Source organism: Ixodes scapularis, unplaced genomic scaffold (assembly GCF_016920785.2).
Source record: "Ixodes scapularis isolate PalLabHiFi unplaced genomic scaffold, ASM1692078v2 PGA_scaffold1__304_contigs__length_218370807, whole genome shotgun sequence".
In the NCBI taxonomy this organism is placed as follows: Eukaryota; Metazoa; Arthropoda; class Arachnida; order Ixodida; family Ixodidae; genus Ixodes; species Ixodes scapularis.
In genome coordinates this window covers 102856179-102880960 of record NW_024609846.1, presented here as the reverse complement: position 1 = coordinate 102880960, position 24782 = coordinate 102856179, and the positions used below count along the sequence as shown (strand labels likewise).

Here is a 24782-nt window from a genome sequence, read left to right as displayed (position 1 = left end):
AGAGAGTATAAACACCACCTGGTATAGACGTTGTAAAGTATAGACCATCATCTGGCTTTGCGCAAGTTATTACGGTACTAGAAGACAATATGCCAAGTTCAATTTAGGCAGCTGCGATTCCACAATGTTTACCTTGGAAGTACCCTCATTCGGAAATAAGAACAAGGATACCAGGAAGCACTACAAAAAATTCAGCTCCTGCCCCGGTAATTAAACAAATGTCTCTCGAATATATTCCAAGAACTTACGAGTCGTTTACTCATATCTACACCGATGGTTCTACGATTCCCGCATCTTCAGCCATGGGGGTATAGATTCCATTTACAGCCACATACATAAAGGCTAAACTAAGCCACGCCACCTCATCAACAGCAACGGAACTAGCAGCTATTAGTGAAGCTGTTGTACACGCGGGCGCTGAAAGCCCACGATGTTGGGCAAAACTTGTCGACTCCAGGCCTGCGTTGTACGCTCTTTCTTCGATAAGAAACGATAACTTTAAGTCACAACTAGTCCATGAAGTTTTATAGGCTATCCTGTATGCATCAAATCAGGGACATCACTTCATCTTGCAGTGGATTCCAGGCCACTCCGGAATAATTGGAAACGTGCGCGCCGATAGAGCCGTTAAAGACGCCCACGACAACACGATTTCCGTACCTATTCCCTTTTCAAGATCTCATGCCAATCATTTAATCAAATGTATCGGAAATGAAATCTCACTATCTTTATGGGAAAATCCACAATATCACTATCATTCCGGACGCCACGAGAACTACCAAGGAAACTTGAGACGGTGTTACATCATTTGCGGCTCAATGTTGAATATACTAAATATTATCTTCATAAAATTGGCAAAGATTAATCTTCCGAATGTTCATCATGTAGAACAGTTCACAACATCGAACACGTCCTCTGTGCCTGCGGGGATTACGGCATCGAAAGGACAGCACTGAAGACTCGCCTGAAATAAAAGAAAGAGTACCCGGGTCGGGGGTGGACTTGAAGCTTCTGTTTGAACCCTGGTCTTCCGCCACAGATAGTTACAAGTCCACTGAAGCTCTTTTGCATTTCATGAAGAAGACACATCTTCAACGAACACTTTAAAAAACTTCAGTCCAGTGTGTTGCAAAGTGAGACGACACTTGTCAACGTAACAGTTCTATGAGTGTGCGTGTATATATTGTGTGCGTGCGCATTTGTGTTTTTTGTTTATTTTGTTTATCTTTTTATCTTCTTTCTTTGTACTAAATTTTTTTTTCGCTACCTTTGTCTATATTATTTCTTTTTCTTCGCTTTTTTTCCTTTTCCATATTTCACAGCGTAGCAAGCCGGCACAAAGCGCTGGCTGACATCGCTGTTCTCTTTTTAATAAATTCTTATTCTCTCTATCTCTCACTTTCAGGGGGTTTACCAAACAGGCACCACTTGCAATTGGTTTATAATGCAGGTACCACTTCCAATCGGTGACACTTAAATGGTACCAATTGTTACCTATATACAGAAACAAAGCCGCGTGACTTTTCCCTTTTTTTTTTTCTTCAAAAGTGAAAAACAAATCGCTTTGTTCACAAAGCCCAAACACCTGGATGACATGAGATTGAAACTGTCATGCCACCTGACAGAACAGTATGCAGAAGAAGTATAGGGGGCTGGCGGAACCCCTAGTTATTAAAGCAACCGCGCCGCCCTCATAAAGCCTGCTTTGCGCCGGCACTCTCGCGAGTTTAGCTTCGCCTCTTCGCACCGGCGCACGTGCACAAAGCTTCACCATTTTGCACCGGCTTCTCGAGAAACGGGCGGTTCCCATTTTGACCCATTCCCAATTCAACTTTCCCGTTTGTACCTTCCCATTTTGACCCGGCTCAAAACGACCTTCTCGTTTCATCCTTTCCCATTTCGCCCTATCCCGAAACAACCTTCCCGCTTCGGCCATCGCTCGTTATCAATTGGGTCGGTTCGTTTGTATTGTTCGTTAACAGTTGGTTAGGTTCTAGTGTCCAATGTTTGTCCTCGTTGCTTACCTCACTTCTTCATCTCCCAAAACAACCCTGGAGACATGGCACCGTAAGATAACAACTGTGTCAGGGAGGGCTCACCCGAACATTAACAGCTTTATCGATCTGATCAAACGGGATGAGGCCTTGAAAAGACATAATTAAAAACAAAACAACGCAAAGACGAGAAAAAGTAAAAGGTAACCGACAGGATACAGCGCCGTGTCTTATCGGTTACCTTTTACTTTGTCCATCGTATTTGCGCTGTTTTTTTTGTTTTTTTTTTTTTTTAATACGTCTGCATATTAACTAGCCCAAACTTCTACGTTAATCAACCTTGACAAGGATATCTTTCAGCAGCTTGGAAATGGTGGTGCCGTGCGGGCCAGGGGACAGCCGAGAACTATCAAGAATGGAGTGTCACCTTTCTGATAATGCGATTTTCCTGCTCGACTTCCTCAACAAAGGCGGTAGCATTTCGTGGTTTATGATTTTTTCCTGTGAGCGCGAGGTTTCTGTGCTTGAACTCGTAAGAAAATGAAGTCGCAATCATATGCCTGTCAACCTGTCTGATTTCTCTCTTCAAAATATTTCGTTCACTCTAGGGAAGTTTTAGAATAACGAACGTGAGCGCTTTCGGTAACCTAAAAATAGCGTCGCGATGATAAAACCTAAAGCGATACTAATTTTTGCTTACTCAAAGTGCCCGCCTACTTTATTCTAAGACTTCGTTATTGTACAGAGCGTAACACTGTTAGCGCGAACAAGCGATTGTTGGTTTTCTCTGCTTGTCTCAAAGAATCAAATGACTGCCATCAATATTATTAGTGTCTTTGAAAGTGCTCATCTGGGCCAGTAACCTAAGCGGTATACAATTTGGTACCTTCTAACTCCGTTTCGAAGTAACATTTAAAAAGTCGTCAACATCATATTCGCGGTAACGTTGTCGCGCTTCGTAGTTCCGCCTTTTGCGGATTATCTTGAAGAGAGCGGTTCAAGTAGAAATATATTTCGTTGGAGCTTGTCTGAAAGTGATGTATATTTTAAGAACACGTTGACAATAAAAACTAGTTCACAACATAACTAAATAGCTCTCCGGAACCTTTGCATTAATTGGATCAACAAAATTTCGGAACCTATTCTTAAAGGGGCACTCAAGTGCTTTTTGGAGAAGCTTGTTTTTGGAAGCATACTGTTTGTTGGGCTTCAGTCAATAAAAATGACCAGTTCTAAATGGCAAGGCGCCCTAGTAAGCTCACAGCAATAGAAATACACAGGCACTATATCCTCTTGCGGGGTCCATCCCGTGTCTCCACCACGACCATAGAATTCGACCAATAGAAATAGCGAACTGCGAAAAGATTGCTAAAGTTATTATTATTGCTCTTTTTAGGCACATGCACATTATATTTTGACAACAACGTCAAATCTTTGGCTGTAGGTGACGTAATACAGCTATTATTGTTTGAAAAAGAGCGAACTACGTTTTCTCCTCGCCTTGTTAAGCCTAGTTCACATGCAGCGGTTTGGGCCCTAGAGCGGCGCGATTTCTGCCGTCGCGGCGCTCTGGCCAGCACCAGCAATTCTGCGGCTCGAGCGCCGCGACGGCAGAAATCGCGCCGCTTTATGGTACGTTTACACTTGCGGATCCGCTAGCGGATCCGCCCAGCTTTTGCCGCTGGGGCGAAACGCTGGGCGGAAAACGCGGCGGCGAGGCGTACAGGTCCGGGATCTATTTCTGCCGCCGAACGAGGCGTTTCGCTGACCGGAAGTGACATTCTTGCGCGGCGCGACGCTGCCTACGTCACGAGTACGCGTTCTTCCGGGAGCAGCAACGCCCGGGAGAGAGAGAGCCGAGGCGGGAACTCTCGCGCCTTCTCGTCATATTTGACGAGACGTTACGGGAACCGCTGCCGCAGCCGGCACTGCCGCCACTGCTCGAAGGAAACAGATGTAAACGCAACCCGCTCGTCGCCGCCGCCGCCGGGAGCGGATCCGCTCCCGCGGCAGCGGATTTCTTCTCAGGTGTAAACGTACCAGTAGGGCCAAAATCGCTGCATGTGAAACCCGCTTTACGCGGGAGGGATGTGCCCACGCGGCGACGCGGCTCCGTCGTGGAAAGCGCGTGGCTCGCAGCTTATCTCGCCGCGAGAACGATAAGGAAGAGGATCTTCTTCCCGAGGCTCCCACTTCCCGTTCTCAAAGCAAGGTTCACCGAATCGATCGACATCCACGTGTTCAAACGTTTATTCGTCTTCGCTTCCGTGTGATGCCGAACGTTTGTGTGGTAAAGTTGTGCCCGAATCGAAAGGTAAAAAAATATTCGAAAAGGTCTCCGGTTTTTCGCTCTGCCGGAGAAGGATCCACGAAGGCACGAATGGTTACGTGTCGCCGGGCGAGATGACGACTCCGAGGTCTTCAGCCGGACTCCCCGTTTCCGTGCCGAGCATTTCGAGACGTCTGCATTTTCCAGCGGTGACTGCAAACGCCTTCGATGCACAGCAAACGCCTTCGAAGCAGCCAAGCATGGGCTTGGCTGCTTCATTGTTGCGCGTTCTTTGTGCTATCTTTTTGTCGCCGTTAATTGGTCTGACCCTTGTATTCTAATGCACCAAAACAAGTTTAGAAACACTCACTGTCATCACATTTTTCCATGTCCCCCAAACGTAATACAGTATTGACTTTTCTTTTCATGTGCCGCCCACGCTGACATCCTGAAGAGGCTGCGCCTTGGCAAAGCAGCTCTCCCGTTAGTTTCTAATAAATGGGGTTTTCATCCAGGAGGTAGACTGGAACTTTAAAAATTAAATTTGGGCAACGGTGCATGACAGCACAAGGACACCTAACCTCCACACCATTCATACTTGGAAAGGGAAAAACAGTTTCCAGTCTACACCACGGCCCCCCCCCCCCCCCCCCAATCTGCAACACTGTCTCCTTTCAATCAATGACTTGTTCACAAAGCAACCTATTATATTGACACACCTTGCTAATTGATGCTCTGGCTTGTTTTATCACGACCTTTTGCATGATTATCCAAGCTCCAAGGAGCATGCTGAAAGTGCAGTTACACACAGTGGCATCTGCAACAGTTGCCAACGCCAACACATGCACACTCAACACTTGGCTACATCCGCACCTCTCCCCTTTGTGTGTTAGCAAAAGATCCAATTTCAGCTAAAAAGAATGTCAAGTAAAGATGCCTTTTTAGTGGGTAACTTGTATGTGCATTGCAGGGATAAGAGCAAGAATTCCTAATTAGTGTTCGAGTCTTCCTAGCCAATTTGGCTCCGAGAACACAGCACTTGGCTAGGCTTTACATGAAAACAATCTGTCCATGCTCGTGTTCTCCAGTCTTTCCCTTCGTCTGTACCTAGTGGCGTTGTTCCAAAAATAATGTGTTATTCAAAAAATCCGTCAAGTCGGTAAAAAAAATTATCTTGAAAAAACGTGCTTTTTCTCAAAGGTTATGGGAAACTCTCAAAGTGCCTTGGATTCGCCTCAATGGCTCGTAGCATCCACAGCAGTCGGTTGTTAGGTGACACGGAGTATAGCAGTAAGTGCTCAAAGGCGCCAAGAAGATGGCAGCCAATGAAAACTCCCAATGTTCTCGCTGAAACATGAAAATCGATAATGACATTGAACTGGACAAAAATAAGTTGTCATCTGGTTCTAACGCCTAACATTACATTTGGGCGAAGAACGACTGCTGGGCAATGCATTGTTTAGCGCTTTTATTTTTTTAAAGGGAAGGGTACCGAAACCCGGAGCAGGTGTCGCTGGCAAAGTGACCTCTAATTGCCTTGACCATGCAGGAGGGCAGTGGTCGCGTGTTCTTCTGTCCAAGACTCCGCCACAGCCAAAGCACACACTGCCTATAGGCAGCGAACCGGAAGGGCCTGAAACAATGTCCACATTTATTGAATGTAAGGACCACCCACCAGCCATACACCTGAGGCAATGACCAGACTAATCAGATGTAATAAGCAATATTCGCTACTCTGAAATCTACTCCTCTCTTGTGATTGTTTCCCCGGAAAAACCTTCATATATTATGGTTCTCTTTTTTGTTTCCTTTCGCTGTGCATGTGATGTATTTGCAAACAAACAAATGATCGGCACAACTAACTATACACCAACTCATGTTTGTAAACAAACTGGAGCGCCCCTAGCAGACGCCACCGGCGCCGCGCATGCGCAATGGAGTGGGGGCAAGAAGCTCGCCTTTGCCCATAAACAAACCATTGAAATGCGATGTTGCCGGCGTCTGTGTGACTCCCCTTGTATTTTTTTGCGTTTGAATAGTTGACTACGTTTCCCTTGCAATGTCTGACTACTTGAGCAGCCTCAAGAACCGACGAGAGACAGTAGTCCAACTCTGACTCCACGTCAGTCTATATAGCCACGTAACATTTATTCTCCCGGCAGCCAGAAGAATAATTTCCCCGAAATTCAACCGGCAGTTGACTCCCATTGGACCATTGACTGTCGCCAAGGGAAAGCGGAGGCGAAGAGGGGGGGTTTAACACTGGCCCGAGGGATACACGCGCGATGAAGTGTGCCTACAGCGTGCAATTCGCGTAACGAGTGTCGATGAAACGTCAGCGTCGACAATACGTGTCCAGGAAAAGTTGTCCATGAAACGTGTTTCCATGAGATGTTGGGAGAACAAGAAAATCAGCATTCTACCGGCAGTTGTATGATTTCAGACAACCAATGGGAGGCGATCGTTGGTAGAATTTCGAAAAATTATTCTCCCAGCTGCCGGGAGAATAGACGCTGTCATAAAGCTACCCGTCCTTATCCTTGGCCCGCGGCTTGGGAGGCATGGGCATGGAACCAAAAACGCACGGCAAACAAGAAAAAAGCAGACACGCAAAGCGAAAAACATTCAAAAGCAGTTGAACGCTAATGATGATTTCTATTCAAAGCTATCACGCCGCTTCAATGCGTACGCAAGAAAAACGGGAGCCGAGGCAGAACAGCAAGTTTCGCGACCGGTAACACGAAGTTGTACTCACTCGTTCGAGGTTGCCCCCATGTTTCTTTCACCATAGTGGCGCATGTTCATCAAGGCCAGCTGTAGCACACCCGGATCGAGGCACAGCCCCTCGAAATCCGGGTGGCTTGTCACGCAGCTATGCCGGCCCTGCTGCTTGCGAACGGCGGCCGGGTAGTCACGGCAGCAGACACACTCTGCGACGGTTTCCATCGGCACGCAGCAACTGCATTGGCACCTTAAAACAGAAAACCAGCATCAGCTATCCATAAAAGAGGTATAATAAACAGCTCATCACCTACCAGTTGGTGTTCCCAAGCCGCTGGGTTGCGTCGTCGGTTTCGTCGTCTTCCTCCGGTGTCGACATTGAGCATCGCGAACTGTCGTCCGAGTCCGTCGCGTCCGAGGCATCGGCGTCGCGCGTAGGAGTGGCGTCGTAGGAGATTGAGCTGATATCTGCCGTCCGCCGAAGAATTTCCACCTCTAACGGTGTTAGATTTGGCAGGTCCATTTCCGCACGACACAAGACCCGAAGTAAACAAAATGAGTCCCAACGAGAATCCATCAAATACGCGCACATTCGGAAGATCACTCCGCCGGTTCGAAGGATCAATCCGCCGGGAAGCCGTCACTCGTGATTGGATGGCGCACGCCCTTCCCTGCTGCCTTCCCGTCCGACAGCGCCCCTGACGGCGTGCGCCTAGGCGCAGAACAGCGACCTTTGATTGGATTTTTACTAGGGAAATCGGCCGCCCTTGAATGTAATTTTGGGATTTCTAGGATGCTTAGAGCCCGCAGATTGAGTTATGACAATAAATAGACGATCTCAGAATCCACTTGAGTGCCCCTTTAAGGAGAAAATGTGCGCAAACCAGGGTTAGAACAATGGAGACTTTTCGCGAAGAGGGTTAGATACCAAAGGATTTTGACGGGACGGGCTCAAACGTAAAAGGTGTTTCGGCTTCGGGGTCATATAACAATGGCGTTTCGGGAACGGGTTGAAACGGGACAGCGTCAAATGCGACGGCCGATTCGGGAATGGGTTGAAACGGGACGGGTTCAAACGGGAAGGTCGCGTCGGGAATGGGTCAAAACGGGACGGGTTTAAACGGGAATGGGTTGTTTCGGGATACACCCTGAGAAGCAGCTGACACGAAGACGCCCTTCGGTTAGCTTGATGTGTATGTCCCTTGCCTATATTTCAAAAGTTTCGAAAGGGCGCTTACTGCAACTTAAACGCATGCTCAATATTTTATAATGTAAAAAAAAGAAACAGACTGTTCGCAGATCACATATATTAGTCAGTGCTCTAAATTCGCAAGGATTGGTCAGAGTTCGAAATGCGGCAACATACTCCGAGGTTTCTCCTGGCACTGGTGCTTTTTGTCGGAATATCGTTCCACAATCTGGTGTTGCATGACGCGAGAAAGACAAAATGCTCAGCGTGCGTACTTAAGACCCAAAAGTTCTCCTGGAATCAGTTTCCTGTGCCATCCAAGAACATAGAATTTGTGACTTCCAGAATTCCTTCCGTGTCTCGGTCTCTGGATTCGTTGACTTACTTGCCCTTTACCTACAGTCGACTTTTGTCGAATACGAGGGAAATATTTTAAAGCAGAAAAAAGGCGTTTATATTACTTCCTGTCTGGCTGCCATTCTCAGCTTGGTTTATTTTTGGTTTGTTGACCGAGCTATAAAGGCTCAGCTTGATAACACCGCAGTTGGTTGTCAGGTCTTCAGATTTGTTGACGATTACCTTGTCATTCACCCAAAATATGAATCGCCCGAGGGAATCGTAGATGCTTTCACGCCTAACTCGTCTGGACTCAGTTTTACCAAAGATGGTCCTTCGCATGAGAGTCTAGAGTATTTAGAGCTTCGCCTCCACCTTTCTTCTTCGGGTCTATGCTGGTCCTTCCAGCAGAGGACGAAAAAGCCCTTGCTTCTTTTCTCTAGCAATTATTCTAAATCAGTTAAACACGGCACTTTTTGTCGTCTTTTTCAAAGTCATTTCCACACTTTTCGGATACAAGTTTTATTTTCAGCACCTTAGGCTTGTTTGTCAACGCAGGATATCCGGGGGACCTCTTGCGGAACACCTTGAAGAGGTTCATTCTTGGTGTTAATCGTCCTTGTGTATAAAACAAGAACAAAAGGCCGGAACAATTTGCCGTGATCCCATACACGCACAATTCATTGCACCGATTGAGGGCTCTCGCATCCCGCTTCAACAGAAATGTTTTTTTCTCGTAGAATGCGGCGTAAGCAACCCTGTCAACGCGTCTAACAATCAGGAAAAACCGCAGGGGTGCAATGTTAAGCACGTTGACAAGTTCGTCCCGTGCAGGGAAGAAAAAGTTTATTCCATTCCTTTGACTTGCGGGAAACAGTATATTGGGCAGACATGAAGGCGAATTAACCACAGACTCAGAAAACATAATTAGGAAGTTTCACGTTCGTCAGCTGATTCCTTTGACCCCATAGTCATTCATGCCCGCACATGCACCGACTGCGTTTCTTGTTTCAAGAAAACAAAGTTTCTGGGAGAGCATCATAACCGATTTCGCAGAAAAATCATTGAGTCATTCACCATGAACACTGCTGACAACAATGTATCCGCGCCTTCCCTTCTTCTTTCCAAAGCAGAGATAACCTACCTGACTCCAGAATTAGCGTAGATTATAACCGTCCCTCACCCTATCAAAACATTTTCTGCTCACTGTTACTTCACATTTTATATTATTTTCTACTTCACATTTACACTTTCTTTTATCTCTGTTTTTGTTTGGTCCGCGCCCAGTCCGTTGCTTCCAGGCGTCCCGTGCATCGCCGTTGCCCGCCGCCTGGACCGTCCCTCCCGGCGTCTCCGGTTACATCCGCCGTTGTTTGGCTCAATAGGTCATGTTCTCTGTAAGTGGCGAACACGCACATAATACACTGACACCCTTTCTCTCATTTTTTTCTTGACGGGTCTGAATTGCAGGGAGTGCTTTTGGGCTCATTCGTGTTGTTGCCAGTTGAAAGAAATGTTCGTCGTCCCTTGTCCGGAGTTTGTTTTATTCTTTCTGTTGCCAGTGGGTGGCATTCTACCCCCCAAAAATTGCGGGTTTGTCGAGATTACTGTTGACCTCCTTTTGGAGGTTGTGGCAGGGGGGGCTACAAACTATAGTTGATGCACAAGAACATTTACATAGACGAAGTACTCGTTAGGAACTCAACAAGAATACGCTTGAAAATACAAAAATAAAACACAAAAAGTACAATTAGAACGCAAAAACAAGCACTTTTCACGAACAACTTTCAGCTGATGACGAATTAACATGCTTTTGAGTTAGGTTATTCCACTCCGCAATACTTCGTGGGCAAAAAGAAAATTTGTAAGAATTGCTATGACAACGGTACGAAACAAACGCCCTGTTATGCAGTTTGCGAGTAGCACGAATTATTCGGAGAGTTAAATACCTTGAGGTGTCAATGTTCAAGTCAACTCTTAGCAAGGAGCATAAGTATTTGAGCGTCTATCTGCGGCGCCGAGTGGATAAAACTCAATCTGAGCCTTCCCATAGAGTGGCGTAAAACATTAGTTTCTTTTATACTGGTTTTATATAAATCGTAAAGCTAATCATTGCACTTTTTCTAGTTTGTTAATGTTTACTACCGTATAAGGGTCCCAAACCTGAGAGGCATATTCAATGGCAGGCTTAACGAGGGTTTTGTATGCAGGGAGTTTTATGTCAAACGAAGAGTGATTTAGATTGCGCTTCAAGTACAGAAGTTTACCGAACGTTTCGCGAGCAACAGAGTCAAGGGGTAGATTCCACTTCAAGTCAGCCGAAAAAATTACACCTAAATATATGTACGTAGAGACGCTTTGCAAAGGTTTGTTAATAACATGATAGGAAAAACCGAGCGGCGAAAGTTTCCAAGAGAATCTCATTTGCACACACTTTCCAACATTGAGGGGCAATTGCCAAGTCGTGCACCCCTCAGGCAGCCTTTCCGGAGCACGGTTAAGTAATCGTTGATCGTATACGTTTTTAACTTCACTAAACAAGATGCAATCGTCGGCATAAAAACGCATCTCAACTCCAATAAACGTTTCAACATCATTAATAAAGATGAGAAATAAAAGTGGTCCCAAGACGGAGCCTTGGGGGACACCTGGCAAAACATCTGCTGGATCAGAACTAGCTCCAGCCAGCAAGACAAAGAAACGACGAGCAGTTAAGTAATCTTCAAGCCAAGATGTGATCTTTGGGTTATTTAGGATGCGCGCAAGTTTTAACAGAATTTTAGCATGAGACACCCGGTCGAACACTTTCGAGTGATGATAACATCAACTTGTCCCTTTCGGTCCAGTATCTTACCAATGTCATGTGTCGTTTGTATCAGTTACGTAGTAGTTGAGAGGCCGCGCCAAAAACCTCGTTGGCCAAAGCAAGAAAGAAAAAAAAAATTGTCCGTTTCAAGAAAAAAAGGACATGAGCTTAAACACAATATGCTCTAAAGTTTTTGCACACGACGACAGTAGCAATATGGGCCTGTAGTTGTTCAGTGATAACGCATCCCCAGATTTGTAAGCAGGAATGATTTTTGCAATCGTCCACCGACCGGGGACGGATGCCTCAAGGATCGCGTAAATAAAACAAGAAGAAACTTTGTAAACCATTCAGTATATCGTTTTAAAAATATGTTGGGAATGTTATCTGGGCCCTTATGACTTCTTATTCTCAAGGTTCAGCAGCAATGAAAGTACGCTTTCAACTGATACTTCAATATCAGGAACGCAAAAATTAGTGACTACTGGAGTAGCGACACAGACATCCCTATTTTTTGTGAAGACGGAGCCAAAATAGCGACAGAAACACGTAGTCGTTTCGAGAGGATCAGAGGTAATCTCGTTTTATATATGAAGTTTGGTTATTTGGGAACCTTTAGGCGACAAGTGTCTCCAAACTTTTGACGGATTAGACTTCAAGAAGTCGTGAAAGGTGGAGTTATAATAAATGAACTTTGCATCACGCACTTGCGTCCGAATATCTGCTTTCAGTTTCTCGAGATTAAGCGAACTGCTCTTGGCACTTGACTTCCGAGTACGTGAAATTTCTCGCTTTGGGTTGAATAATATCTCGATTGATCCATGGGTTGCGTTTAGCAGAGTGCTTTTTTACCATAGGCACGAAATCCCGCAGACATCTTTCATTGTCGACACGAACATATTTCACAGTGCGTCGATATCAGTGTCAGGAAAAGAACCGAGTTTAGTAAACTCGTCGAAACGGGACTCGATCACATTAAGGACACTTTCATCATTTGCCTTTGGATAAATACATTATAATTCAATAATCATAATCTAATAATAGACAGTACGTAAGACCCGTCTTCAAATCGGCAGAAAACTCTGTCGTTTTGAAAATCTGAAGTAATCGGAAAAGTAGCGGTATCATTATGAAGTAACGCCAAATTAATTTTCTTCGCAACTAATGAAGTACTCTAATTGAATACTTTTTAAGCGAGACTAATTGTAATCGTAATCGATTACTTTTTTTTCGAGTAACTTCTACAAGACAGGGCGAAAGCTACTTCCCAGCAAGCCACTCGGCACAATGGAGCGAGGCACGTGACATCGGTGCCTTCCTCCGGAGAACTGTCACGTGCTTCGCTCGGTCACTCCTAGGGACTCATGGGGCCGTAGCGTTCTCGCTCTGCCAAGTTAACTCGAAACAAAAAATCATGAGCCATTCCACTCTGTGAAGGTGGGTGACCAGCGAAGTTGTTTAGCAGACGACACGGACCCGCCCCGAGGAGCCGGCGGAAAGTAGACACGCGCGACGGGACTTCTACCCCGGAGGAGCGGACGGAAAGGAAACTAGGCACTCAAGCGCTTGAAACGACGACAAAGAGGGGGTGGTGCGAGCTTAGACATAGCCGACGCGGGTCGCACAGCGGCAAATCGTTGAGAAACCTTTATTATCCACCTGGGAGTCTACTGATCTTGGAAATGGTGCCTATTGATAACTAATACTGAAAATGCATATCCAAGTGATGAGACGTATAAGCTTTTGCATAGAATGAAGCGATTTTGCATCATATTCAGGACCTGAGTTTTTGTTGTCGCGCACGAAAAATCCACGGAACCCTAGCCATAAACAGCTTCGCTGTATTATAGTCATCCTACGTTCCCATGTCCAAAGTAAGCTACTCAAGGATAGAGCACATGTATGCATATCAGCACTTATGCATGTTGACCTCTTCGTCTTTGTTAGTAAACAGCCGTTCTTTGTCCCCAACTCCAACCTCGTGGTGTTGGTGATAAAAATAAACTGGCAACGCAAAAAAAAAATGATGCGGCCTGGCCACCAGTTTTTGCTACACGCTTGCATAGGTGACAACTTCCCGCTCTTCACCTTCGAGTCTTTTCCGCTGAGTGGCGTCGCCTCCCGTGGAGTTCCAAATAGACCATTTTAGTAAGGAGCTTCTGACCGGTGCCGTTTTCAGCGTTCGAGCCAACAGCCGCGTGCTGGGCTGTTGAGAATGCACGCTGCACATATCGAAAACGTCGTAAACGGATGAGTTTGGGAAATACGCGAGGGACCGCATCGAGATTGCCGCTGCCACCGGCGCGGTTGCGTGAAACGGTCGAGTCGTGAGCCAACGGCCAAGGAGGAAAGCACAGAGGAGCACGAAGGTCGAAACTTTCCCCGTGCGGGCTTCGCTAATAGCGTCGTCGGGGATAAAATAAAACGCTACCCCGACGGAAGTCAGCAAGCCGACAAGCCACCAACGAAGATCCGGGATATGTCCTCGGTGCCGGCGAGGCTTGCGTCCGTCGCCGACAGGTGGACCTTCTAGTCCCGTCGGGGTCCTGAAGCCCTGCGGGGGTCCCGATAATCAACCCGTACATAATTAATCGGAGCAACACCACGAGCCACATAACAACAAAAGCACGTAAAAAAAAGAAACAAAAAGCCGTCAGAACAGGGCCACGTCCGAGAGAGAAAGGGCCGATAACAAAAGTGAGCGTGACGCGTGGCCCGGGAGGGAATTCAACGGGAGTGACGAGAGGGGGTGAGAAAGAGTGAGCGAGTGTGCACGCAGCTCGAACGTGTTTATCTAGTCCAACAACTCTGTGAAATGTGGATGCACCCCCACCGCCTCGTGCCGTAACTTTCGCCGGCACACGCCGCCGTTCGCACTAACACGTACGTACGAGCGCGCGCGCTCGCGCTCCGCCGAGGTGGTAGTCCGTTTGGTGAGGGGGCAACGCCGACGTCCACCGGAAAGTCTTCGAACGAGGGTCGGTCGCGTGTCCCGCTGTCGGAGACAATGGAACGCGACGATAAGGAGTCCGTGGCTGCGAACGGCAGCGATGACGTTGTGAGCGAGTTGTTGGGGGACGCGTCCGAGCGTCGGCGGGAGTCGCCCGTCAAGACGTCCACTCTGACGTTCGCCGAACTGCCCACCGAGGATCCCCGGGATAAGAAGTTTCGGTCGTGCACGCTCAAGTCCAGGATCGCAGTGTTCAGGTAGATGGATTATAAACTTCCCGTCTCATTATTATTATTTTGTAGCGAAGGCCCTTCTTACATGTGCTCGACCGTTTTTAGGCAATTTGCCCGGACGATCATCCTACCGGCAGGATTGTACCAATGACAAGTAGAATGTTTCTTTAAACAGAAAACCTACCTGTGATCTTGATTTGTTTTCCGTTTTTTTCCCATAGATTGTAACTTAATTACCATCTGACAGATTTCACTTCTATTCGGTGTTACTTCTATGCGCCAAGAAACTGAGGGAGAGGAGGTGAGAGCGCGGGCACGTCAGAACGCCGAGCTCCGATTCGAATGATTAGTGGGTAGAGCTAAAGCCTTGCCTCCACTGCACTCGTCCAACGCGTTTGAATGCCAAAGCCAAACGTCGGACGCCGGCGTTATTCCGCGTTCTACTCCGCTCGACGAGTGCAGTGGAGTGGAGGCAAACGCAGCTAGCTTTAGGTCTACCCACTAATCATTCGAATCAGAGCTTTGCGTTCTGACGTTTCGAAGCATAGAAATAAAATAGCACAAATAGTGCGAGCGAGTAGGAAAGGACAGGCGCTAACTTTCAACTATTTCTATTCAAGAAAAGGCGGGCAAATATGACACCCTATTCAGCTTGCGTGATGACTGCGTTCCCTAAAGCCAAACAGAAAACAATAGACAAACAGAGGTCTATCTCTATACTTAATTTCGCCCTAAGTCTGAGCGTGGCCGATGTTATGAGCCGAGCGGCCCATCAAACTGTGCAAAAAGCGCAACGTCATGGCGTGCTCTTTACGCTCGATTGGTTGAGCCGGCAGAGGAGCACCCATAAGAAGACTGCGAACATAGGCTGGTCCTATGAACTACGGAGAGCACGCCATGACGTTTGCCTTTTTTGCTGTTTGATTGGCCCTTCGCCTCATAATATCGAACGCGCTGGGACCTAAGATGAAACCAAGTAAAGTCCTCTCTAAAATTGCTCACGTAAGAACTGGATTTCATGGTGAAAAAGTCAGTGATGCAATCAACTGTACTGTATGACGGTGAACTCCAGTTTTTACATGAGCAGTTCTGGAGTTAATGGTTATAAACTACAATCGACGTGTCAGTGATCCAATTCACTGTACTGTATAACGGTGAATTGCAGTTTTTACGGGATCAGTTCTTATAGTCGGTGACAGTTTCTAAGTCCAGCAAACAATCCAGCTCGATCGCGAGCTTTGTGCCCTTGATAACGCTTCATCGCACGCGCAGCAAAATCTCGGCGGAAGGAAAAGAGCGCGTGCTGAAGGCGGAGCTTCTACTTAGTTTTTACCCTGCCACCTACTATAGCCAACCCTTTGGCTGTGTCTGCGTGTTTTTGTTTTATTTTGGTTTTACGCTATGCACCCATTACGCATGCTAGATTCGCCAACTAGGGAAGCAACGTATACTTTGCTTAGTGCTTATTTTCTTTTTATTACTAGAATTGTCCGACAGCAATCCCCTTTGACGTTCGACTGGCGCCAATGCTGATCCACTGCCGCCGGATCATTGGGCTCATGCCAATTTCCAAAGAAAACGAAAAGAAAATGCAATGGTGTTCCCTATATTGTGTTTGCCCGTGTTATGTCATCACGCTCGGGGACAGACGGGCACGCGCGGCATACGTGCCAAGAAAGCGTATCGAAGGGACGGCCCCCGTTTCCTCCCGCCACGGTCCTTGAGCGTGGATGTGGTCTAGACGTCTTCGGAAGGCTTCCCCCGCGCCTGCGTGTGTTGCAGCCCTCGCGGCGGAAGAAAGGCGCAATCCAGGAAACTGCATAACGACCGCCGTTCCGTTTGCCTCGTCACTCGCGCGTCAGCTGATGCCAGTCTCTGGCCATAGCACCGTGTCCGGTTCATGACTGCCTCTGGAAAAACCTGGTCCAAACTGTCTTCCAGCTGTACTTACATGATGGGAACAAACAGCTAAGCGTATACGACGAAAAGACAGAGCCACGACAGGACGCTGCTTTACTCGAAACTGAATTGCTGCCTCGCTGGCGAGTCCTTTCACGCGTGTTTCTAATCTCCTTAACTTTCCTTGCTTGCTTTCTTCGCGCCATTTTCGTTTTTGAAACTTCAACTGCGAGTGTACGACTTTGTCCTGTTGTGGTTGTGCTTTTCTCCGTCTAGCGTTAACTGAGAACAGGTTAAGGGATTTATCAAATTATTCGAATACTAGGAATCCGGCGGTTGAAACGGGTTATTCGGTCAATCATTATTCGATTAGAAATCGAAACTCAAATATTCATACAACACTCCTTCAAAATGGAACAGAAACGACACCCTTATTTGGTCTCGTGGGATCGCGAAGAGTTGGATCTTGCGTTTGCATTGTCGTAACCCGTTTAGATGGCGCCAAACCATGAATAGTTGGTTGCAACTGCCTTACACTATGACTGTATTGCCTATTTGCGAACCTTTCGAGCCTATTCATGGCGCTCAAAACTAACTTTTCTATTGCGTACACATTCGTTAACTTGTCATCACACACTCCGCGTTCATAGCGATAATAAGAAAATCATTGACCATGCGAAGGCTAGACTCGGAGCGAACATGCTGCGAAAAAGGGACGAATTTCGCCCGGCGGTGTTCGCTCTGAGTCTGACGTCAGGATAGTGGCTCTTTTGCAGCGCGAAAAGCAATATTGTGCCTCCGAGCGAAGTTGGTCGATTGTTCGCCGCTTACACGTTCGCTCCATGGAGTCCAGTCGTAAACCTGAGCGCACGGCGAAGTATTTCTTTCTAGGAAAAAAGCAAACGACTTTTTTCTGAGAACTCTAGCGTGTCCTCCAGACGCAAACCAGCCATCGTGCAACGAGGAAGGAACACGCACATCTGTATTGGAACACTTTTCCTTCGTACCGGACAATCGGTTGTCTGTCGTTAAGTGGAGAAGGATATATCGCAACGAAATGAACGAACACTATAGATCGTACCAACAAAAAGTTTGCCTTTCAATATCAACCTCGTATTATTATTTCATTGTATTGCCAGCAGCAACACATAAGGGGCCAAGGTGAAGGTGAACACTGCTGCACAGTCTGTACAAGTAAACGGAACAAAACAGAAATTGTTGGTACCACTACCAACATGAACAACGCACCCTGCCAATGAACTTGACCCCTTCGCTGATATAAATGGCTCGATGTGGAGGAAATAAAACAAACGATAAACAACAAGAACAAAGACAGCAACGCATTACATAAACGACATAATATGCAACACGTTCATTCATCTAGGTGTCAAATAATACCACAAACAGTACACTGCATCGTACTATGATTGGCCTCGACAAATAATAAATAAAACACTAACAATTTTATGCTACTTAAGCTTAGGAAGTGTAGTGACAAAGACAGTTTTTGACTGATTATGCTTAATGAACTAATGGTATACTATTCTATTCATTTATGATATATATATGTATTATTTTCTTTTAATCTGGCATTACGTATTATAAAGGCAGTCTAAGGCACACTCTTTTACGGGTTTGCTTAGAGGCTGGAAAGATCTGCTGCTGGATATATCAACAAACTATGAGTCATTGTTTTTATTCATGAGCAGCCGCACGCAGACGCATCGCTTCCCGATTGTTCCGTGCATTGTTTGTTTCCCTGCGCTCTTCAGGTATTCAGTAGTATCTTGTTTTCGTGGGTGCCTTTTGCGTCTGCATAGCTGAACTGCTGAGTGTTTCTGACTTTGGTACCCAAGATAAAAACAAGACAAAAAAATATGTACCGCCGTTTGGAAAACAAATTGCTGATGTAACTGCTCTATTAGCTAATCTAATAGATTTTTATTTTTACTTATTTGAAATTTATATTTAACTTTCCCACTTTCTAGGTATCGTGTTCCCATGTTCTGCGGCTCGAACGAAAACACCACTTCCACTGGGACTTGACGTAGACCATGTTGGCCACACGCTATAAATTTCTTAATCGTCATCATCTTCAGTCCGCTGACAAGCAGTAAAAACAACAACAAAAAAATCCTTTGGGAGCTCGGAACCGACCGAGAATTGCGTGGAAATCGGAACATGTCAAAATCGTTCCAAACTATTGTCGAAAAAAAGAAATAACGAGGGAATTTACAGCCCGCAAATTACAGATATCGTTTTGTAAGTAGCCCACTCGCGAATAAGGCAAACTATACTCCCGTTGTTCGTTGCATTTCTTAATTATGCGGAACTACTTTCGACAGTTCACATTTTCGTCAGACGTTCGGTTCGTATCTCGCACATGCGTTCCAGTCCGTTCCATCAAAATGCAGTCGTTCCAAAAACACGACAGTCTTACTCCGCTCGCGCCGTGATGTCGGCAAAGTGGTCTACTGGATAATACGTGCGTGCAATAAAAGTTCTCCACATACGTCAGTCGGATGACTTCGCGCGTGTGCGGATTTGCAACTGACCGCCACGCGTTGCAAGTGATTACATTACCCGGAAGCTGTTGCTTTTAAGAGTAATTGTGTAATATTTTTTCAATTAGTAAAATCTTGCCCGTCACATTTGTTCTGTCTCTTCTAACGCATGTTCAAGTTTTTTTTCCCCATCGCGGGGTTTAAACATCGTGATTAGTTTTACAATAACTCTTTTTCTCTCGGAGTGGTTGAACCGCCTATTTAATAACATTTCGTACGTAACAAGATTCATAGAGGTCATTACAGCGTCGGGGGCCTCTCCATAAAAACTGTGACTCACAAAATGTTATATGTTTGGCTCATTATTTTTATCGCAAGTACAAGAGAAAGGAGTAAAAAAAAAACCTGGCGTAAGCAACAACAAAAGCTCCGTATTACGAGAGTTCCGATAGTTCGAATCGAGACATAAATGATCACTGACTGGAGAAAAGCGGAAGAGTTTCGGTTGCACCGCCTTCAGCGCGAGCTTCCGACCTGTGATAACGCGCTTCTCATAAATGATCCTCCCTCGAGCCATGCATGCAGGCGCAGCCAAAGCATGGTTAAAGGCAACGAGTGCGTGCCGGGGGCGTTCCAAAGAGACTCCTTCTCGCCCTCACCCTGTCAGCCACTGCACAGCATTCCCGTGTTTCATAAACCCCCGACCCAGCACGCGCGTGGTCCTGGCTCGGCAAAGCGAGCATATCGCGCGCCGTACGAACGCTCCAAATATGGCGCCGGCGAGAAAAGCCCGTTTCTGGAATGGTCTCTTGGCGACGAGCTGTTTCGGTTCCTATGTTCGTAGCAACAAGAACAACGCACTCTGCAAATGAATTTGACACCTGCGCTGATATAAACGGCTAGATGCGAAGAAAATATAACAAACCATAAACAACAAAAACAATGACAACAACGCATTACGTCATAACATGCCTCTTATGGTTCCTATTGGTGACGTCACGACCAGGATTATCGATTTCCAGCGGCAATTTTGACGGTTTAAGTAAAAATTACGGCGGAAGCTTGTAGTCATCGCTTCCTTAAAGCGTCAAAGTTTACAGTCTGATGTTTTTCTTATTACCATTAATGAAAGTACAACTCATCATATAAAGACGTGAGCGCTTGGCCAGTCGTGGAAGCAAATGGTGGAAGGTCGACTACAGCGACGCTTTTGATCGCGCACGTCACCCACAATGAAGTAATGAGTTATGTCACGGTTCTATTTCAAGTAATCATTTCGGCTACAAGTTATCCAGGAGGGAGTAACCGTAATCGATAATTTTTCTTCGAAACATGCATAGTAGAAGAGCTGGCGTTGAAGTTAAAGTAACAAGGCCAAATACTAGCTACGCGCAGGCTACGTCTGTTTCGATCATCGGACGGTTTGGCCATGCGTGACCAATGGGGCATTATAGTTCCTCGCGCAACATCGCACCGTGGTCTGGCAATCTGACAATAGTTGCACAATTCTCGGCAACCTCTTGTAACCTCTTTCCACGTGTTGTCGAGGAAAGTGTGTACGTCCCCGGGAATTCGATTTTGCGAAAGCGTTATATCAAACGGTACGGTGGTAGGACTTTGATGGGGTTCGCTAATTGGGTTTAACTTAAATACGCGTATTATAATCTGCGAAGAAATTATCTCAACTAATACTTAAACGTCTTATACTTTTCAAACACCGGGCCGGCTTGCTAGATTCAGCGTCTCAGCTAAGACTGTGTGAAAGAAAACACTGCCAAAGCTAGCACACGAGCGGTATGGCACGTAAAGTCGAATCTGAAGCGCTCGCGCACTCCAGGATTGGTTTTCGTTCATAGAGTCTAAAAACAAAAAAAGTTGTTTGTATGTTTATACAGCTGGAAATTAGTCTGCTTTAGTGGGCGTCTGGTGTCTCAGCTGTAGATGAGCGTTACAACAGCTAGCCTGGTGTCTTTAACGTATACCACGCAGTAGTGATACACCACCACATGCCGGTACGTTGCTCAATCAGGTCTAAACGGGCAGGGGTGGGGATCGACACCAGGATCCTGGGTACCGCAGCGCGAGCTTTCGCTGCACGTGCTCCGAGCTGGGGCCCTAATCTCGACACTTGACAAAAAATTCGCCGAGAAATCCGACGGCTATGATTGGCCGGCACCAAGGTCAAGTGCGGCGTTGGCCAATCACGGCCGCCAGATTTCTCGCCGACTTTCTCGCCAAGTGTCCAGATTAGGGCCCCTGGTGTGGGCTATACTCTGTTTCATACTTAGCGTGCAACGCTGTCAAAGCTACTGGCGCGAGCGCGTGGCTTCCTCTATGGTATTGTTTGCGCGAGATCGCGTGCGAATGATCTACGAGATCAGGCCCCGCGCTCGCGCCAGTAGCTTTGACAGCGCTGCACGCTAAGTATGAAACAGAATATTAGCGCCGAGATGTTTCGGTGGCGCCCTCTTATGGTTTCCATCCGTGACGTGACGACTGGGATTTGCCTCACCGTGACGTCACCAATTGTTATCCTGGCTACTTACCATCAGGTGCGACGACGAGTTCGGTGGTGTGTTTAAAAAGAACAGTGAAAGCTAGGAGCCATCGCGATCCGAAACTAACACCGTCAAGGTTGACAATCTGACAATGCTCATATGCCCATGGTTTGGCCATTCGTGGAAAGCTGACAGCAGCGACGCTTTTGGTCGCGCACATCGCTAATAGTCCGTTCGGACACTGATTCCCAAGACGTGCGAGCACGTGTAGGGCTGGTGGACGTAGCTTTGACAAGCTTGCAATTGCACAGGCTTGTTCGCAGGAGCAGAGACGTGGCGGCGGCCCGTTTCCCCACTTGCAATGCCCACTTCCAATGGTGTGTACTCGGGGACAACGTTTTCGGGGATTTCCAAAGTAGTGCACACCGCGCGAGCACAGCTGTCCCCAAGTATAGCAAGTTGGCCCAGTAACATTTCTCACCGATGCGCATTGAATCTTGAAACCCCCACAACCGCGAATGTTTATACGTGACTTCACATGTAATATGCGGAATACAGTAACCGCAAGGTTTGACGCCGACAGAATTATCATAGAAGGAGTGAACATTTATCGTAAGCGCAGGTATAAAAAATGCTATTACTTCTCTTTTTTTTTCATATCTCCTGTGCCTGCATGGCTAAGGATGAATATGCGGTTCAGGATACTATAAAAGCCCGCAGTGTGTCAATAAGCTCAATTTCCCCTTACGATGGATCGTATCGGACGCTTCGAGACATCCCATCCAATCCAGGGCTGCGAACGTATTACGTGACTACGCCCCTCTCTCTCTTTCTCTCTGGAAGGTCACGTGCCACACACGCAGCAGTGGAATGACTTCGGTAACGCCCCTCTATCCTGGGAAAACTGGCGCCCTTCATTGTTGTGAAAATGCTCTAAACACGTGCCGCGCGGCTCTTCTGGGAAGAACATGGCGTGCGTCTGAAATCTAGCTCGGTTACACTCTATAGACGCTTTACACACGCGCCAAATTACAGCCGCCATAGCTGACCTTCTCTTGTCTTACCGAGATGCCGAGCAACTGAAACGGTAGTTGACGATCCTTTACAAAGGCCGATGCTTTAGAAAAGGACACAGTGGAATCTAATGTGGCAATAACCTGGCCTGCTATGGTAATGATGAATTGAAATAAACGAAATAAGAGGAAACAAAAACTGAAGGTCAGTTATGGCGGCGTCCATGCACAGCTGCTGCAAAGCGTCTATACTTCATCTCACCTTAGCACGGACTAACTGCGAAGGCTGTGCAAGCGCGAGCGGTTAGCTTCGGCATCCTTGACTGGAGCACTCGCTGCACGAGCGCTCGTGCAGTCGCTGAGGCTTCATGCCAAGCAACTTGCTTGTGCTTATGGCACGCGCGGCTAACAATAGTCCGTGCTGCGCTGTGCCGCCATGATCAATTCCCAAGGGCTGCACGTTGCACGTGGCTCGTGCATCGACGCACCTTGCGCTACTTTTAAGACATAGAGGGGCTTTAGACTTTTGCAGAGTGCCTTCATACACACGCACGATTGCTTGAGTGGTGACATCTCAGCCATTTTTCCGCCCAATCGTTTGTTTATGCATTTTGAAGTGCGCGCAATTCGGTGTCACTCAGCTCGAGCGCGTAGCTTTGGTGAATGCATAGACGCCATTTCACCACCCAAGTCACGCATCGATTGCGCGAGAGCGTCACACGCTGGCATATTCAGGGCAACAATGGATGTCTTCACCCTGAGACAGACAGACATGTAGGCACCCTAGACTTCAGTGGCTCGTAGCGTCCTTTCTGGGTCATTGCAGAGGATGCTTCTGCTCATGATTGGCTGAGCGTTTGAAATCATTTAGTTCGTGATTAACTTTTCTGTGACAGCGCGTGTATGTTCAACGAGATCCTTGAAACTAACCACCCCGTTCCTCACTTCTTTTCTAATAGTAAAGAAGAGGACATTTTGGCACTGTTTACGCATTTCTAAATACAAATCTGGGAAACAGGTCACTGTCACGTTACAATTTAAAGCGGGACGCATAACTGTAACTTCTGTCCACGCAAGTATATTTGCTAGCAGAATCAACAACCCCCCCCCTTCCCCCCCCCCCTCCCCCCCCCCCCCCCCCCAAACCACCACCACCACTATCTCAAACTCCTCAGGTAATCACCTCCGAAGTTGGAAATGCCAGAGCAACCTGCTGCGTTGTTTTTTACGTTGGATGTAGTACTACACCACTCGAGACGGTGTCGCCATATAGTCTGTAATCACGGTTCCTGTGTTAATTGCTAATATTAGTGTAATGTACCTTTGCCCAGTAACGAGCGCCGTCTGCGGACTTGACATCGAACTACAATTGAAGGGCAGCCCAACTTGCCTCCGCCCGTCAGAATACACTGTCATCGTGCCGTTGTATTGACCTTCGTTGCCTCTTATACGCCCTATAGTAGCATATACTCAAATAAGAATGGCCAAAAATGACGAAATACGCGCAAATATAGGTGCTGAATATGTTGGTCTACCGTATCTTTGCCTTGCGAAAATGGCGACAGAGGCAAGCAAGGCTAGGGCACGGAGTGTGCTCATGCACAGAAGCTTACAGGGAAAAGGTCCATTCTGATGGTTAAGGGCAGACGTAATTTGTGAGATGAGATTTATTTTTCCCTCTCACATTTCGAGAACAAAAAAAAACATTTTGTTTAATTATTATTACCAAAATTATAACTACAGGGGAATATTTCAATTTTTTTTTTTTTTCAGTGACACTTATGCCTGATGAGAAGGTTTTTGTCTTGCCCAAATTAGATTGCGCATATTGTAGGCAGAATAAAAACAAAAGTCCAATTACGTTGCCATCTCGCTTTTCATATGATGGGTGCACAAAGTCCAAATTAAACAAAACACAATTTGAAACAAAAATAACTATTTTAATGGTAGCGTTCAATTTTTCTTAGAGCACTTTCTCATCAGCTAGCATCGGTTTGGTGAGGATTGGGTAAAAACAATTTGCTTCCACGCTAACTAATCGAAACAATTGCTTCATTCGTGTTTCCTTCCCGTAAAGCTGTGAAAAAAAAAAAATAACGAATGCACAATTTTACAAAAATAACACACGTTCTTTCATGTACATAAAGGCTCTACATATCTTCTTTAGACGCCGTGCAAGCTACAATAGCACGGTTTGTGCAAGAGCGTTATACGGCCAGCGGTACATAATACAGAGGTCTAATCGTCAGAATAAATCAAATAGTTAACTAAGATTTGTTAAATTTTTAATTACCGAAGAGAAGCACATGGGTTGCAATTTCGAACTTGTTGAGTTTCGTTAAAAACCACTACACCAGTCCATTTCTGAAC

General features: G+C 46.4%; 1 protein-coding gene across 3 annotated transcripts in view; it reads left to right on the top strand.

The window, feature by feature from the left end:
* The window catches only part of LOC8031338 (NAD kinase), a 292525-nt gene that overhangs the window by 227834 nt on the left and 39909 nt on the right, over positions 1-24782 (top strand). The window contains exon 1 of one of the 3 annotated variants that reach the window (XM_042290876.1): positions 14108-14522. The exons of 1 other annotated variant lie outside the window; for it this stretch is intronic. In XM_042290876.1, coding sequence (XP_042146810.1) covers positions 14323-14522 — 200 coding nt within the window. In that variant the 5' untranslated portion in view covers positions 14108-14322. Of the gene's footprint in view, positions 1-14107; positions 14523-24782 lie in introns of those variants that run through there. One more of the 3 variants, XM_042290875.1, reaches the window with a different exon arrangement.